Below are 15,591 nucleotides of genomic sequence, written 5' to 3' on the forward strand. Positions count from 1 at the left end.
ATGTTATTTTATTTGTCTTTCACAGAAGACTTTGACCCTCATGGAGTTCATAAACTATACAGTGTGTCATCTGTTCCTCTGTGATGGTTCCTGTATTAACATGTGTACTTGTGTTATGTTGAGATACCTATAAATGTTTTACAGAGCCTTTTCTAAGTACACAAGTAGTAGTCGACCCACTGACACATCTGTGATGACAATTTCTTAAGATAAATTGGATGAATGAATGAAGTCAGACACTAGCTGTAATATAATAATATTAATAGTAATAATAATAATAATGTAATAACCTCGTACAACTGAAAAAGACAGATCATTATCATCGTCCCACACAGTGTTAAACCTCCAGCAGTGTAATCTTAAGCTTTAGATATCTCACTATCGGCCTTAATCATAATGTTAAATTCAATCAGCATGTAGGTGTGAAAGTGGGGGCCTTTGGGGCACTCCTTGCCTCTGTGTGGTGCTGCGCCAGACCTCCAGGGACTTAAGGTGTTGGTCGGGGCGCGCCCTTAAAAAGGTGTCGTCACCAAACCGGCCCTTACAGTCAGCGTCCGTGTGTGACGGAGACAGATGAATTGTTTGGCATGGGCAGACATAGAGTTGTGCGCAGTTTGGCGTTGCCTTAATGCATGTGTGAGGAAAATAGAGGTAAGCTGTACATTTTCACCTGCTTGACGTACCTTATGGGGATTAATCGTTACACGTTGCTGTTCGATTTCTTGTCCTCCGTGCAGCACAGCTGGTGTGGCTGCAGGGGGAAAATGTTGTGCTGCGGAAGAGGCAAGCAAACCCTGAACAGTGTGGTTGGTGTGGCCGGCGGGGTGGTGCTGGCACCGGTAGGATTTGCGCTCTGCTTGGCCATGGGTGTGTGCCCGACGCAGCGCGACTTTGGGGTAAGCTGTCTCACTTGTCTGGCTTGTATTAAATGTATGGATGTTAGGTTGTGACACACTCTTCTCTGGTGCACAGATACGGGCTTCCATCCTGCATCACACATCGCAGCTTACCCCCTATACAACTATTCTCCCTGGCAGCAGCTGTGGGAGGACGCCGGCTTTAATTGGCCACTCATAGACGGACACTGCTGTTCCAGCCCTTTTTAAAAGAGATAATTGTCTTTTAAAATAAAAAATAAAGTGTTTATATTTTTTATGGGAATCACGTCTCCAGCCCTGTGTTTATTGAACTTGTGTACCTTATCATGATCGTAATAACTGCTTAGAAGAACAAGTATATTCCAGGGGTTCAAATTCCCCTGGGTGGCGTTGCCGAGCTCTGCCCTCCCCATCACGTCTGCCTGCCACATTCTGGCGTTGTCGGCAGGATAACAGTTAAAAGGCGAAGACGTGATATTTTCTTATTCTATTTCTGTTATTTCCTTTTTTTGTTTTTCCCGTGGCCTGACGGATTGTGTGGTTTTGTGTGTTTCTATAGTAAAACAGCAGTGTCCGTCTGGTGTCTTAGTTCATTGCCATCAAACAGTTTCGTAAGCATCTGATCTGGTAAGTCATTGTCATAATGGAGGAAGAGGTACAGCACCTAAGAGAGCTTGTGTTGCAGCTTAAAGCAGACAATGAGCCGCTGCTTCATGAGCACGCTGCCTCCGGGGATGGCCCTGGCGGAGCGGCCTCAGGTTCCCATGGTCCAGCTGGTCCCGCCCCATGGCCAGTAATGCTGCTACTGTGACTGAGAGGTTAGTTGTGGTACCCAGAGACCGTGGGTGCCCCATGTTTAATGGCCGGACCGGAATAGCCGTAGCTGACTGGATCGAGGAGGTTGAGGCATGCATGCGTTTCCGCTGTCTTAGTTCTTCTGACCAGGCCCTCTTTATTTTTGACCATGTGGAGGGAGAGGCTAAGGAGGAGATAAAATTTCGCAGTAATACAGAGCGTAGTGACCCAGCCCAGGTCCTTGGTATCTTGAGGGAGCTGTATGGCTGCTCCCAGTATTATGTTACCCTGCAGCAAAGCTTTTTCTCCAGGAAGCAGCAAGAAGGTGAGACCTTGCTGGAATTTTCCTTGGCACTCATGGCTTTAATGGAGCAGGTAAAGCAGTGAGCCCCTGAGGGGGTTCCAAACGCAGCTGTCCTTCTCCGTGATCAATTTATAGGGCATGTTCTTGATAGCTCTCTTCGCAGGGAGTTGAAGCAACATGTCCGCCATCAGCCGACTGCCACTCTGTTGAATGTGCGCAGTGAGGCTATCAGGTGGGAGAGGGAGGGCCTCCCAGGTGGGTCTAGGGGGCGGAGTCATTCCCTCCCCTCAGCTTATGGCCTTCAGTATGAGGTGCAGGACAGTTCTTTTGAGGCTCCACGCACTGTTCCCCAGCGGTCGAAGCTTACCGAAGTCATGGATCTCTTGAAACACCAACAGGAGCAGCTCAGCCAGCTTACACAGGCCTTAGCTTCTGTGCAGGCTTCCCGGTCGCATGGTAACAACCATCGGGCTGGTACTTTAATATACTTTAAGGTGTCAGCGGCCAGGCCACTATGCGAGAGACTGCAGGGGTGGACAGGTCCCCCTGCATGCTAGCGCTAGCTCTGTTTCTCAGGCCGCTGATGCTTTTCCTTCTCAGTTGGGAAATTTAAGCCTGCTGAGCTGCAGAGCCATAGCTAAGCCAGAGTCCACAGGCTCACAGGAAGGTGAGATTGCTGGTTTAATGTTGTCATGTCCAACCATTGATGTTGTGTTCAGTGGAGTTTCGGTTTCTTGTCAGGTGCCCAGGTGGTTAGTCTGCCTACTGGAGTCACCGAGGTGAGGCCCACCCAGGCAACGATTTCATCTCAAACAAGGGCCAGTGTAGTGCCAGATCACATAGAGTCTGTGGATCTGTCTGCAGTGCCAGAACAGGAGCAGAAGGAGGTCAATCCTTGTTGCGCAAGTACAGCTCAGTGTTTTCGGCCCACGATGGTGACCTGGGGTGTACGAACCTTCTCTCTCATGACATACCTCTTGTCGATGATGTCCCCGTGCGGCAGAGGTATAGGCGTGTTCCCCCATCAGAATATGAGGAGGTGAAGGCCCATATCAACCAGCTTCTCGAGGCCCAGATTATTTGAGAGAGTAGTGTCTGCCGCCGTGGTAAGCCCCAGCCCTGATTTATTTCTGTTGCCCCACTTGTGCACATTTTGAATTGCCTGTTCCAGCCCTTTTTAAAAGAGATAATTGTCTTTTAAAATAGAAAATAAAGTGTTTATATTTTTTATGGGAATCACGTCTCCAGCCGTGTGTTTATTGAACTTGTGTACCTTAAAATGATCATAATAACTGTTTAGAAGTACAAGTGTATTCCCGGGGTGAAATTCCCCTGGGTGGCGTTGTGGAGCTCTGCTCTCCCCATCCCTTCTGCCTGCCACACTTGAATAACTCACAGTACCGGCTAAGCAGGAATGTTTACTGTGTTGTAATGTTATTGATTTGATTTGTTACCGAGTTGTATTGTTGTAAAGTCTGTTTAGTCGGGTATTGATGGTAGTTGAGGTTACTTATGCTTACACAAAGACATCGTCTGCATTCTAAATTAACCTCGCTCTTTCCTAACCCGGGCTTCTTAAGACTGAATATTTTGGACTGACCTTTTGACCTTTTGACCAGACTAAACAGCCAGGAATTAAACCTCCTGGTTCTCTTTCTGGGGGCCTTCAATTACCAGGCCCCCCTCCTCTGGAACAATCTACCAGTCAAGGTCTGGGAGGCAGACACCCTCTCTTCTTTTAGGAGTAGACTTCAAATACTCCTTTGTGGTAAAGCGTAGTTAGGGCTGGCTCAGGCTCGCCTTGCTGCTACATACTTATACAGCTTCAGTCTTTTTATGTTGCTATAGGCTTAGACTGCCAGGGACTTAAAGGAACAATATGTAACATAGACAGATACCGCGGACTTCCACTGGTTGCTTGTCCGTTGCGTAACAGCTGTGCTGCGGTTTGACTTCGTTCTCTACCTAGCAGCAGCGCCGGACAGCTGGAGCCGCGAGACCAAGGAGTTCCCGCGGTAATAACAGAATCACACGCGATCGTGCGAGATAATATGACATATGTGCTATAAAACCAATTCCAAACACACGTGAGGTTATTGTTCCCAACTGAAGGAGTTGAAGAAGGGTGGACTTGCTTGGATTTGTCTCTTTTTTGAGATCTTTTCAGCTTCTACCATGGGTAAGTAACCTATTCATAAACAGATAAACTTTTCATAATCAATGTTGTTGATGTAGTTAAGTGAAATGCCTAACCCTGGCGTCAACATCATTTAAAAAAATAACCAGATGTTTTAATGTGGTTTCTGTGTCTGATTTCCTGCCTCGCTCGATCTGCTTTGTGCTGAACTGATGCGCAGTGCTCCAGCAGAAACAGAAGCCCTGTGTCTCTGCTGCCGTCACAGCTCCGGACTGACGGCAGCGGAGACGCAGCAGAGCCGGTGGAAGCACTCTCGTCGACTTATCGGTCTGACCCAGGGCAGACCCACCCAGATGTAGGCCGGGCTGAAGAGCTCTTCGTCTGACGGGTTGAGGAACATGAGGTCCGCGTGGGAATGATCCATGGTAAGTAAAAATTTGTTTGCGTTGAGCGAGTTCGATGTTCTGTAGCGTGCACGAGAAACGAGAAAGGACAGGTGAAAAAGGCGGTGATGCTTATATAGGCACATGACAGGAAATGAGTGATTGAGGTGTGGTCCTGCTCCTGAACTTCAGCGAAAACTTTATCTCCATGACACGGGAGCGCGGCTTCAGTCTTGAGGAGTATGTTGGCTTTATTACACACACAGCCTTACTGTACAGTCGTTCGGTTATTTTCAGTTACCAATAACATTCTCCGCTGATCCGCTCTGATTCCCGTTCACTCTCCTAACTCATACGCACACACTTGTTTCCTGTCTCCCTCACTCACTTGCTCCACCACCCACACTCAGCTATTCCCAAACAGAGCTACGCTTCCAGTACAACACCAAGCTCACGCGGGTTGCCAGGTTGTGGACACTGAACCTACTCGAGCGCAAGACGTGTGCTTTGACAATGACAAGCGAGTCACTGTGTGCCACTTTGTTTCATATCTGGTAACCCGGGGTGACAAAATGGGCAGTGGGTGGGATCGCGCAGGCCAAAACACACACAGACGTTCCGCACCAGAACGGAGACTTCAGGAGGAGAATATACTGGCTGCAGCGTTGTTGTCGGAGAAGCCAGTATGTTAACGTAGCATGTTTCCTTAATCTCTGATGACATATCGTGGCCATTTTATGATAAATTCCTTTCAACACATTACATACTGTTCCTTTTGTTCCTGTGTCCTCCTCTCTTACCGTCTGTATGCATTCATGTCCCTTTAATGCATTTTACTAACTTTGTATATTCCCTTAAGTTTTTGTGCTCGCTCACAGGTAGCTGTGAATTGCTTGCTGCCATAGACCAGCTTGACTCCAACTGCAACTATTATTCCCATCAGTCATATTTGTACAATTATTAAGAGTAATTCATTTCTACTTTTAGTCATATGTCTATTATTATAAGAGGTATAATTATTGTTAGTGTTGTTGCTGTCTGTTTCACTCTCTCCTGTTCTACTCTCAATCTATCTCTCCATCTGTCTCTCACTCACTTTCTTTCTCTCTCAACCCAAGATTGAGGTAGGTTGCCCTCCACCTTTGAGTCTGGCTTGGGAGCAGTTGAAGGAGGCTGAGGGCTGGGGTGATGTGCTGCAGGGTTGGTGCAAGTGAGAAACCCTGGTAAGGATTTTCCTGGGTACTCCTTGATCCAATGCAACAGTCCAAACAAGAGGTGATGTGAAGATTAGGGGACTCAGAGACTGTAGCTGGATTCTACAGATGTGTTTGATGGTGCAGTGGATGTGATGTGTCACTGGATTAAGAAGGTAGAGTCGAGAGTGTTGGCCAGCTTGCAATCGGCTGGGGACGGACAAATGAGGCAGCTTTCCACATCAAGGATAAGATCTCCATACTCCAACGTTCAGAGCAGTGCCTTGTGAGTCAGAACCATGAGCTCTGAGTCAAATTCTCAATTTAGCTTGAGTAGATTTCATGGGATCCGGAGACCAGGTGGCAGTCTCAAAACAAGGTAGGTATATTCAGTATATTTAATGTTACTTTACATTTTTTGTCTTATTCTTATTTTGGCTATACATGCTTTGTAATTAGCACTAATCTGTTATTAAGACGTGACTGTAACGGACCAAGATCAGACCGAAAGATGAATTTTAAAAGACAAAAAAAGAACCTTAAATGAAGATGAAGCTGCAGCGTTAAAGCTGCAGCAGGTAACATTATTAAAACTAACTTTTTGTCATATTTACTCAAACTGTCACTTTAATCATGCAGTCGTACATAAGAGAGATAATCATGCTCCTCTGGCTCCTCCTCCTGCTCCTTATGGCATTTGTAAGAATCCAACGCTCCCGAAACACAACAACCAATCAGAGCCGAGCAGTCTCTCAGGCTGCTGTCAATCACACGCTGCGCAGCGCCACTCCTCCGCACATGCTCACGCGGTCGAGCTCAGTTTGTTCAGTGTGCGCAGTGTAAGCCAGTTTGTGTCCACAAAGCCTGAAAAACAACCACCAGGAATGAACAAACTGCCCGTCCCTCCACTGCCAGCGAGGCTGACACTACAAAGATCGTTACAGCGAAGAAGAGACATGAGGAGGAGCAAGCAAAAGAGAAAGAGTTGGACCGAGACAGAAATGAAACAGACTAAACATCAGAGCGGCGTTTCTGAGGTGGAGAGAGCTACGGGAGCTAAGAGGATCAAAAAGCGATGTGAGTTAGACAGGTCTGCTCCACAGGTAATTACCCCAGCTTCATTTCTGCGGTTACTGTGACGCTGTGTTACGTTGGTGTAGCAGTCGGGCTAACGTTAGCTTGTTCTCAATGCGGCTGCTGTTCAGCGTTGTTTCATGGCGGTGTGGCTGAACATGTCTCTGTGACGTGTCCAGGCAGTGTGACCGTGTCAGACTTTCTCCTGATAGTTCTGTGTGCCTGTGCTCTCACGGCTAAATGTGCTCAACATCAGTGAGTTACTGCTTAGTTGGTACGAGGCTGAAGTTGGCTTCCGATTCACAGCTTCTGAATTACCTGGTCCACCTGGAAAGCGACATAACACCTGTAGATGGCGTGGTTCAGTCATTTTCAAACTAATAAATGCACTGAAAAAACTATCAAATAGGAGGAAGATGAAATGAGAATAAATAGAAATGGTCTTTTTCTGATACAGTCCTAAATTCTGATCACTTTAATTCTGGCGATTTTATTTCATATTAACATCAAAACCTTTATTTTATTTGTGAAATCTGAAAAAAGGGCCATTTCCCTGTTTTTTTCCCATCCAGACTACATTAGTCCAGGTCCAGATTAAAAACCACTATACTTAGACTTGTCAAATCAGGACTAGATTAACAAGGAGACTCCAGAGGTTCGTTAAAACACAGTTTTAGATTTGTAAAACTTTTATTCTATTTGTGAAAACTGAAAAAAGGGTCATTTTCACTTCATCTGGTTTTTTATCTGGACCTGGTCTAATGTGGTCTGGATGGGAAAGAAGTTTTCAGTTTTTTCAGCTTTTAATGTTAAAATTTAAACACACCTGGATCCAAGCAATCAGGGAAAAAAGACAGAACAATATAAACACATGTACGCTCCTGGCCTGAGTACATGACAGTTGTAGCTGATGCTTATTTTTCTGCTATTTTTTATAACTGTTTTAAACTGTTGTTAGCCTGCTACCATGCTAGCTCAGACAACTTATACTTTCAACCCTAGCCTTATTGATTTTCCCACTGATATTGCTTTTAGAAACAACTATTTAAGTTTTGCCAGTAAGAGTTTGACATATCGAACATGTTTATTAAGAAATGAAAAGGAGGAAAGACCATCAAGTGCAGCTGCAGAGGGAGTTTACGTGGATGTTGAAAGATGCAAGATAATCACATGAAGCTGCTTTTACTGCGACTCTCACCGTCCAACAGGGAAAAACGATCAATTGAATCAACGCTGGTTAAGGTGATTGAGATTTAACTTACATCTATAGTCCATTCATTTTCTTAAAGTTGCAGCAACTTGCATCATGTTAAATTCCATCCTAACGTCTCAATTTAAAAATATAAAATTCTTCATTGTTTTATTTTCAATGAGATATTTTGAGATACTCTGTGTTTCATACATGTTGTGTCCTGAAATATAAGCTGTGTGCTGCAGCCTGTGGGACACACACACACACACACACACACACACACACACACACACACACACACACAGGCAGAGAGAGAGAGAAATACACGTCTTTAATACCAACAGGGGACTATCATGATACACTAACCAAGTGGGGACTCCTGTTTGAAAATGTACTTTAACATTACTTCAAATGTGCATTACATTTTTTTTTAAAGAAGTTGCAAAGTGGGGACTTGAGAGATGTCTACCTCTCAAAGAGGAGACCTCCATATACTGTAGTGCAGCTGTCTCTCCCCAGTCTTTCACCTAATGAGGGATCATTTACTGCAAAGACTATCTTTGTATCTTATTATGTAATCTTCCTTTTAATAATGGATAATGTAACTTAAACGTTATCAATATTTAAACTAGGGCTGTCAATCGATGAAAATATTTAATCGCGATTAATCACATGGTTGTCCAAAGTTGACTCGTGATTAATAACAAATTAATCGCACATTTTTTACCTGTTGTAAATGTACCTTAAAGAGATATTTTGCACTGCACGCTCAGAACATATGCTGAAAGCAGAACATGGCAATCATCTCATATATCAATGATTTGTGTGAGAAGCACATCACATGTAGACTTACTCAGTCTGGATTAAACTCTTTCTAAATGCTCATTTCTTCCTTCCACTCTTTAATTGTTCTCTCTGCTTCACCTTAAGTCACGTTTTAATTCACAAACTACTTTAATGTGATCACTTTGCTTTGCTTCAGTCCCCCAACACACCTGCACCTCTGCTCTCTGCAGAGCTGCTGGCCCCGCCCCCTCTGTCTGTCTGTCTCTCTGTCTGTCTCTCTGTCTGTCTTCATCAGCAGTCTGTTTCATGAAGTCACAAAAGTTAAATATTTTCTCTCACAATTCAGTTCTCACAGCACGAGAGCCGCGTGTGCATGAGGGACGTTATTAATGACGTAGCGATCAGTCGTTACCGAATGACATCATCACCTTTGATAAGCTTTATAAACAGCGACAATCAATGCATTTACAGTTAGGACATATGGAGATACACAGTGTTTACATTGCGTTACAGAACTGCATATGATTGTGTGCGGACAGAGAGCGTCCTGATGTCCTGTGTCTCCTGTCACTGTGTCAGTGCTCTTCCTCCACAAGGAGAGCGGGCGAGCGACCGTCCATTTGGAGCGGAGTCGTTATTAACGCGTTAACGCACCTTTAGGTCCCCTCTTGGCAGAAGTTATAAAATTTCAGCAGTTTTTTATTATTATATATTTTTGTACATGATCTTAGCTTGATTTAAAGCATGACCAACAGGGGACCTCAAAATGTCCCCTGTTGGTGAGTGTGTAACGTCCACATTTATATAAGTATGGGACTACACACACACACACACACACACACACACACACACACACACACACACACACACACACACACACAGATGATGTTGTTTATTTCAGTACTTAAAAATTTCACATTGGTTTTTTTTTTCACTCAAATTGATGGCGGTCGCACTACAGCAGCTGAGGTGACCTGATGGAGACACATTTGAACACAGATACTGTATGACCCCCTCTATGTGGTATTTAAGAGTTTTGTTGGAGGTAAGACAACTTTGCTTTCTATGTTGTTTCTACAAACCTTTAACTTTCGAGCTCGGATGATCAAGAGTTTTGAACAAAAAGAATGAAAGGCCTCTCTCGTACGGATGTCAGTCCCACATGACGGCAGGTTGAGTTTAATGATTGAAGCTCATAAACGCCTGAGCGGTTATTGAATTGTAAAGTTTACATCTCATAGCCTCTTAAATTTCCAGGAGAGAATTTCACATCACGCTTCAAAGAAATCTGTCTTTATCTTACACTCTCCCTTACCTTTACAAATATAAACGTACATTACTTTAAAAACATCAGCAGACAACCAACAACATCACACCACTTTTAATTTGAACTTAAACTGAACTGATTTTAAAAACTTTACAGCATAAAGAAGGAAAACAAGTCATCAGCAGAACCAAAAGATCAACCAGAAGAAAACCTCTGAATCTCAAGTGTGAAACGACATTTTCTGTCACTTAATCTTTAAAACACCATCAAAACAACTTTTACATGACAGCTCTGCGAGCTGAATAACCAACGACTGACCTTCACAGATCACACTGAGCTTCATAACAGTGAAAAGATATTAAAGATTACAATAGTTTTTCTTTCTTCACTAATGAATCAGCAGAGGACAACACTGTTAATTATTCTATACGTTCATTTTATTTAATCACAACAGCTTAGTTCATTAATCATCAAAAAAATCAAATACTTTTGATTCTGCAGCTGTTTTAAAGGATTCAGTTCATGTGTGTACATGTGAAAAAAAAAACCCTCAGAAGGTTAATTTACTTATTCTGAGACACCGAAAAATTAAAGTCATGTTAAGATGAATTAAGTCTACGGGATGAAAAACATTCACCGTAAAATATTGTTTTTAAAAATAACATAACTTAGTGGACAACAGGACGTGAAATAATAACAATGCTTCATCTTTCTGCATCAGATCAAAACCCTGCTGCATCATCAGCACCATCTCAAACAATCATCAAACTCCTTTAAATGAAAAGTGAGTTAACGTGAACAGTGTGCACCTGTGAACATGTCCCACTTTAAGCAGCTTTAGTAAAGCTTAGCAGATACTCTTTATATCAACATGAACAGGAACACAGTTTCTACCAAGAGCTCTGATGGAAACGAGAAAAATTATCTTCAAGCAGAAATCAAAGTTATGAACAAGAATGAAGACGAAGCTGCATAATCCAAGTCATATAAGAGGAAAAAATACCCATAAAATCCAAACATACTGTGAGTGTGTAGGTTCATATGATGGAGGAAAAAAGAGCCATGAACTGAGGCAGAAACCAAACGTCAGCCATCTTTAAATAATGCTCTCTATTCAGACCGGCTTAAAATGAGTACGGAGCTTTTCGTTCCCCAGATGTGACATCACCAATCCAAAGGTAAACTTTCCCTCCGCCATTTTGGACTCAGAGCAAAACAACATGATGCAACATGAGGATGCAGCAGTCCAACTGTGGCTGAGGAGAAGATTTTACATATTTACTGTTACATTAAAAAACACTGGAAGTTAACATGAATGCTTTAGTCTTCATTAGTACAAAGGGGAGTGGTGCACGTCAGCCTCTTTTTCACAACCCAAAACTTTTATTTTCTCTCATGTAACCTGATCAAACCTGTCCTGAAGTCAAAAACGTCGTTACACATCCAGGTCCTTCCTACACAAATCCAGACTGTGCTTTTCCCACATGGATAATGTGTTAACCTCTCTGTTTGGTACTCATTGAGACAAAGGAGAAAGTAACTGCTGAATTACTCGTCACAAAAATATACATCATAAACAGATGAACAGATTTATTCTGAAAAATGTTAAATGATTTAGTACTTTGTGTTCTCATTCCCATCCTAAAGATAAAGAGTAAATCAGACCTGTTGTTGTGTCACACACACCTTCTCAGGTAATATCTTCAGTTTAGCAGCAGTATAAAAGAATGGAAACATCCTCTCAGTGAAAGTGTGTGTGAAGGTGTGTATGTGTGTGTTAGTATCAGGATCAGAGAACGACAGCTCTCCTCTGTTCCAGTCCAGATTCACTCTGATCCTCTGGAGCTGCTTCTTCACTGAGAGAGCAGTGCCTGGAGGTGATGGTGAGACTGCCAAATATTTACCATTATAGAATCCTATTACCCATAACCCCGACCGTGTGTCTCCCTTCCTCTGGACAGACTCTGCTAACACACCCAGTCCCCAGTCTGTACTCTCTCTAACCTCGACCTCCCAGCTGTGAGTCCCTGAGTTAAAGCCCTCAGAGCCCAGGACAGAGTAGGAAGAATCAAACCTCTCTGGATTATCAGGAAGCTGCTGTCTCTCTCCTCCTCTCACACAGGTCAGATCTTCAGACAGGACGAGTATACGACCAGCAGTGTTTGGGTCCAGAATCACAGGAGTGTAGGAGACCATGCCCTTCATCTTGTCCCAGATGTTGAAGCTCAGGTTGCCCAGGTGTTTGGCCACATCTATCAGAGCTCCTGAGGGCAGCTGTGGATCCTCCAGCAGGGGGCGCTGCTGGACTCTTTCCACTGCAGCCTTGTAGTTGTGCAGGAATGAGACGTCTGCAGCTCTCAGCTCCTCCTCTGTGGCTCTGACTGTGTCTGAAAGACCTGCTATCTCTCTGCTCAGAGCCTCCATCTTCTCCTTCATCCTCTGACTCTTCTGCTCCTCTTCCTCCCTCAGTGCAGACATCCTGGCCTCCTCTTCCTCCTCTAGAAACTGGTGAAGCTTCTTAAACTGCTCCTTAATCTGGCTCTCTGTGTGTCGGGCCTGGACCTGAATGTGTTGTGCTGTTTGATCAAACTTCACTTTAACTTGTTTAAAAACCTTTAACTTCTCCTTTAAGGGCTCCAGAGTTTCCTGAAGGTTCTTCTTGTGTTCTCGAGCAGCTTCATCGATGGGTCTGATTCTGTGGTTGGTGTGTTTTTCTGAATCTCTGCAGACGAGACACACCGGCTGCTGATGGTCCAGACAGAAGAGTTTGAGTTTCTCAGAGTGCAGACTGCAGAGAGCCTCTGAAGCTCTCTGATCTCTCTCCTGTAAGAAGGCCTCACACAGGTTCTTTAACGCCAGGTTACGAGGTGGATCTTTCTTTGAAGATCTCTTCTTACAAACTGGACACTCTCGTGTTGGTCTCTGTCTCCACCAGCTCTTCAGACAGTCTTTACAGAAGCTGTGGCTACATGACAGAACAACAGGATCTCTGAAGACGTCCTGACAGACCGGACAGCAGAGATCCTCCCCTGATCTGGAAGCCATTTAGTCTCTGAGTGAAGCTGAAAACAGCAGACAGAAAGTCAGTCATGGCTCCCTCCCTCCTCTAACGTCTCTGAAGTTTACTTTTTAGTCAAACTCACCTTCAGAGTGCGCAGCGTCAGCAGGTTAGAGCAGCAGTGATGTAGTTTTCCTCTTTTCTCTCCTGTAGCTGAACTTAATGAGAGAAACTAGTGAGTCTGAATCAGATCGTCTGTTTTCAGTCCGTGTGTCTCTCTTCAGTGAAGAATAATAATAAACTGTTTCCTGGTTTGTCTCAGGTGAATGGTGTGAGGAGCGGAGCTTTGTCACCTGTAACTCAGTTCTGTATAACATTTCAGAGTTCAAAGAACAAATACCACACCTTAAAAATAACTGATCGACAGGTTTTATGTTATTTTATTTGTCTTTGACCTCATGGAGTTCATAAAATGTCATTAAGTGGGGCAACTGTTCCTCCTTGATAGCTCCTTTGGCCGACATGTATGTTGAGAAAATATTGACTCCTAGTTAAACTGACAATAAATTCAAAGTTAACATGAAAAATTAAGTTACAGGTAATAATAATAGTAACTAATATTTTATAGAACTGTTTCTAAGTACACACATAGTAGTGGACCCCCTGACACTTCTGTGATGACAGTTTCTTAAAATAACTTAATTCTTTATGTGCAGATGACGTTCAGCTCTATTTCTCTTTCTGCTCCAGCAGCAGCAACTCCCTCATGACATGGATGAATGAATGAAGTCAGACACTAGCTGTAATATGATAATAATAATAATAATGTAATAACCTCGTACAACTGAAAAAGACAGATCATTATCATCGTCCCACACAGTGTTAAACCTCCAGCAGTGTAATCTTAAGCTTTAGATATCTCACTAATCATAATGTTAAATTCAATCAGCATGTAAAAATAATAATGAAGTCATGTTGTAGTAATGCTGAATCTCCAGTCCTTTCTATCTTAGAACCGAGACATTGTAATTTAATCACGTCGTGTTCAGACGTCTGTTAACCGTTTAAACGTCTGCTGCTGCCAGACTCTTCATTCAATCTACAGAGTGCACGTAACCACAGCTGTAGCTTCATGTCTTATCTGTAGAAACTGTTTCACTGTAATTAGCTCCGCCTCCCTCTCTGGCAGACCAACCACTGCTGGCTGATTGAAGACGCGTCACTAACTGGGCGCTGCCACAGACACCCAGTCCATAATAACACTATATACTGCAGATGTAAAGGCTTTCATCAGTGGGCCACAGACTCGGTCATTGTGTGACCTCATTCAGAGAGAGAGAGAGAGAGAGACTTACAGACATTTATTTACATGAAAATCCTCCAGATCATCAGTTAAACTCTGCTCTGTGTGAGTCTACTTCATCCTGTTTATTTATCATTGTCATTTCTTCTCTTGATTTCGTCGTGCTTGTCAGTGAGCTCTGTTTATACCCTCAAAGCATCATGGGAAAGTTTTAAAACTTAATCATCCCAAAACCTAATTAGGAGCTAAAACAGGAGCTACTGTTTCTTTTTCTGATGTTAAACTTGTGAAACTGGACTCCCTCCATCCTGCTCCCTCCCTTCTTTCCTCCTCCTCGTCTTTATTCTCAAGGCCGATCTGTGGAACTTGAATCAGCAGCTTTGGAGGTCAGCCGCTCGTCGCTGTGACCTTCAGGCTGCTGCTTTTTCTTCTTCTGTCACAGGAACACAGCTGCAGACCCGACCTGCTGCTCGCTGCAGAAATGTGAGAAATGTTAGACCCTGACATTTCCAGGGAAAATGTGAACACATTAATTTCTCTCCATCCTGTCGTACAACAGGTTGTTTCTCTCAGACATTTCACACTCACACGTATGTTGTTCCTCACATTATTTGTTCCCTGTGTGTGTGACTACATGAATACACAATTTGCATGCACTCTGGGCTGTATGTATTCCTGTTCCTTCCTTTGTGTGTGTGTGTGTGTGTGTGTGTGTGTGTGTATGTGTGTGTGTGTGTGTGTGTGTGTGCACCCTCCGATCTCCCCACACTGTAGCAGTCAAACGGAGGCCGATATATCTGCAGTGACAGGCCTTAAACAACAGGCGAGGAAGATAAGTGAGGTCGGCATGAAATATGATTAAAGCGCAGCCTTCCCCTCTCCTTTGATTTAAAGGAGCATGGCACAAACAACTCATCTCTTCCACCCACACACACACGAACACAAAGTCAGACACTTTAGAGGGAAAGCGTGGAAAACCCAAAACGAGCAAAAGAGGAGGAAGAAGACGGTGGAGGAAAAACAGCCTCCTCAGCAGTCTGAGAGGAAGTTTGAGGACAGATTTTATCATCACGTCTTTGTGCTGCTGCTGAAACTGAGAGAAAACGTCCTGCACGGATTAAAACGATGACGTGGTTATCATCGGACTCAAACTTAGCATTTAGCATTTTAGCATGACGTGTGTGCAGAAGAGAGTTGTAGTCAAGACCAATAACTTTTACACATTTCTCAGCGCTTCTTATTTAAACTCTTTGTCACGCTGTCTGGCGATCAAAAGCCGTG

At 43.7% G+C, this 15,591-nt stretch overlaps 1 protein-coding gene across 1 annotated transcript; it reads right to left on the reverse strand.

Annotated features, from left to right (window-relative positions):
- Positions 1–11,622: 11,622 nt before the first annotated feature.
- Positions 11,623–13,054, reverse strand: LOC138605499 (E3 ubiquitin-protein ligase TRIM35-like). Its single transcript, XM_069677790.1, has one exon. It carries the CDS (start codon positions 13,052–13,054, stop codon positions 11,669–11,671), a length of 1,386 nt encoding a protein of 461 aa, XP_069533891.1. The 3' UTR covers positions 11,623–11,668.
- Positions 13,055–15,591: the final 2,537 nt, after the last annotated feature.

The sequence above is a fragment of the Semicossyphus pulcher genome, unplaced genomic scaffold (assembly GCF_022749685.1).
Source record: "Semicossyphus pulcher isolate SPU_LCO1_2020_fin unplaced genomic scaffold, fSemPul1.0.p SCAF_3, whole genome shotgun sequence".
Classification (NCBI taxonomy): Eukaryota; Metazoa; Chordata; class Actinopteri; order Labriformes; family Labridae; genus Semicossyphus; species Semicossyphus pulcher.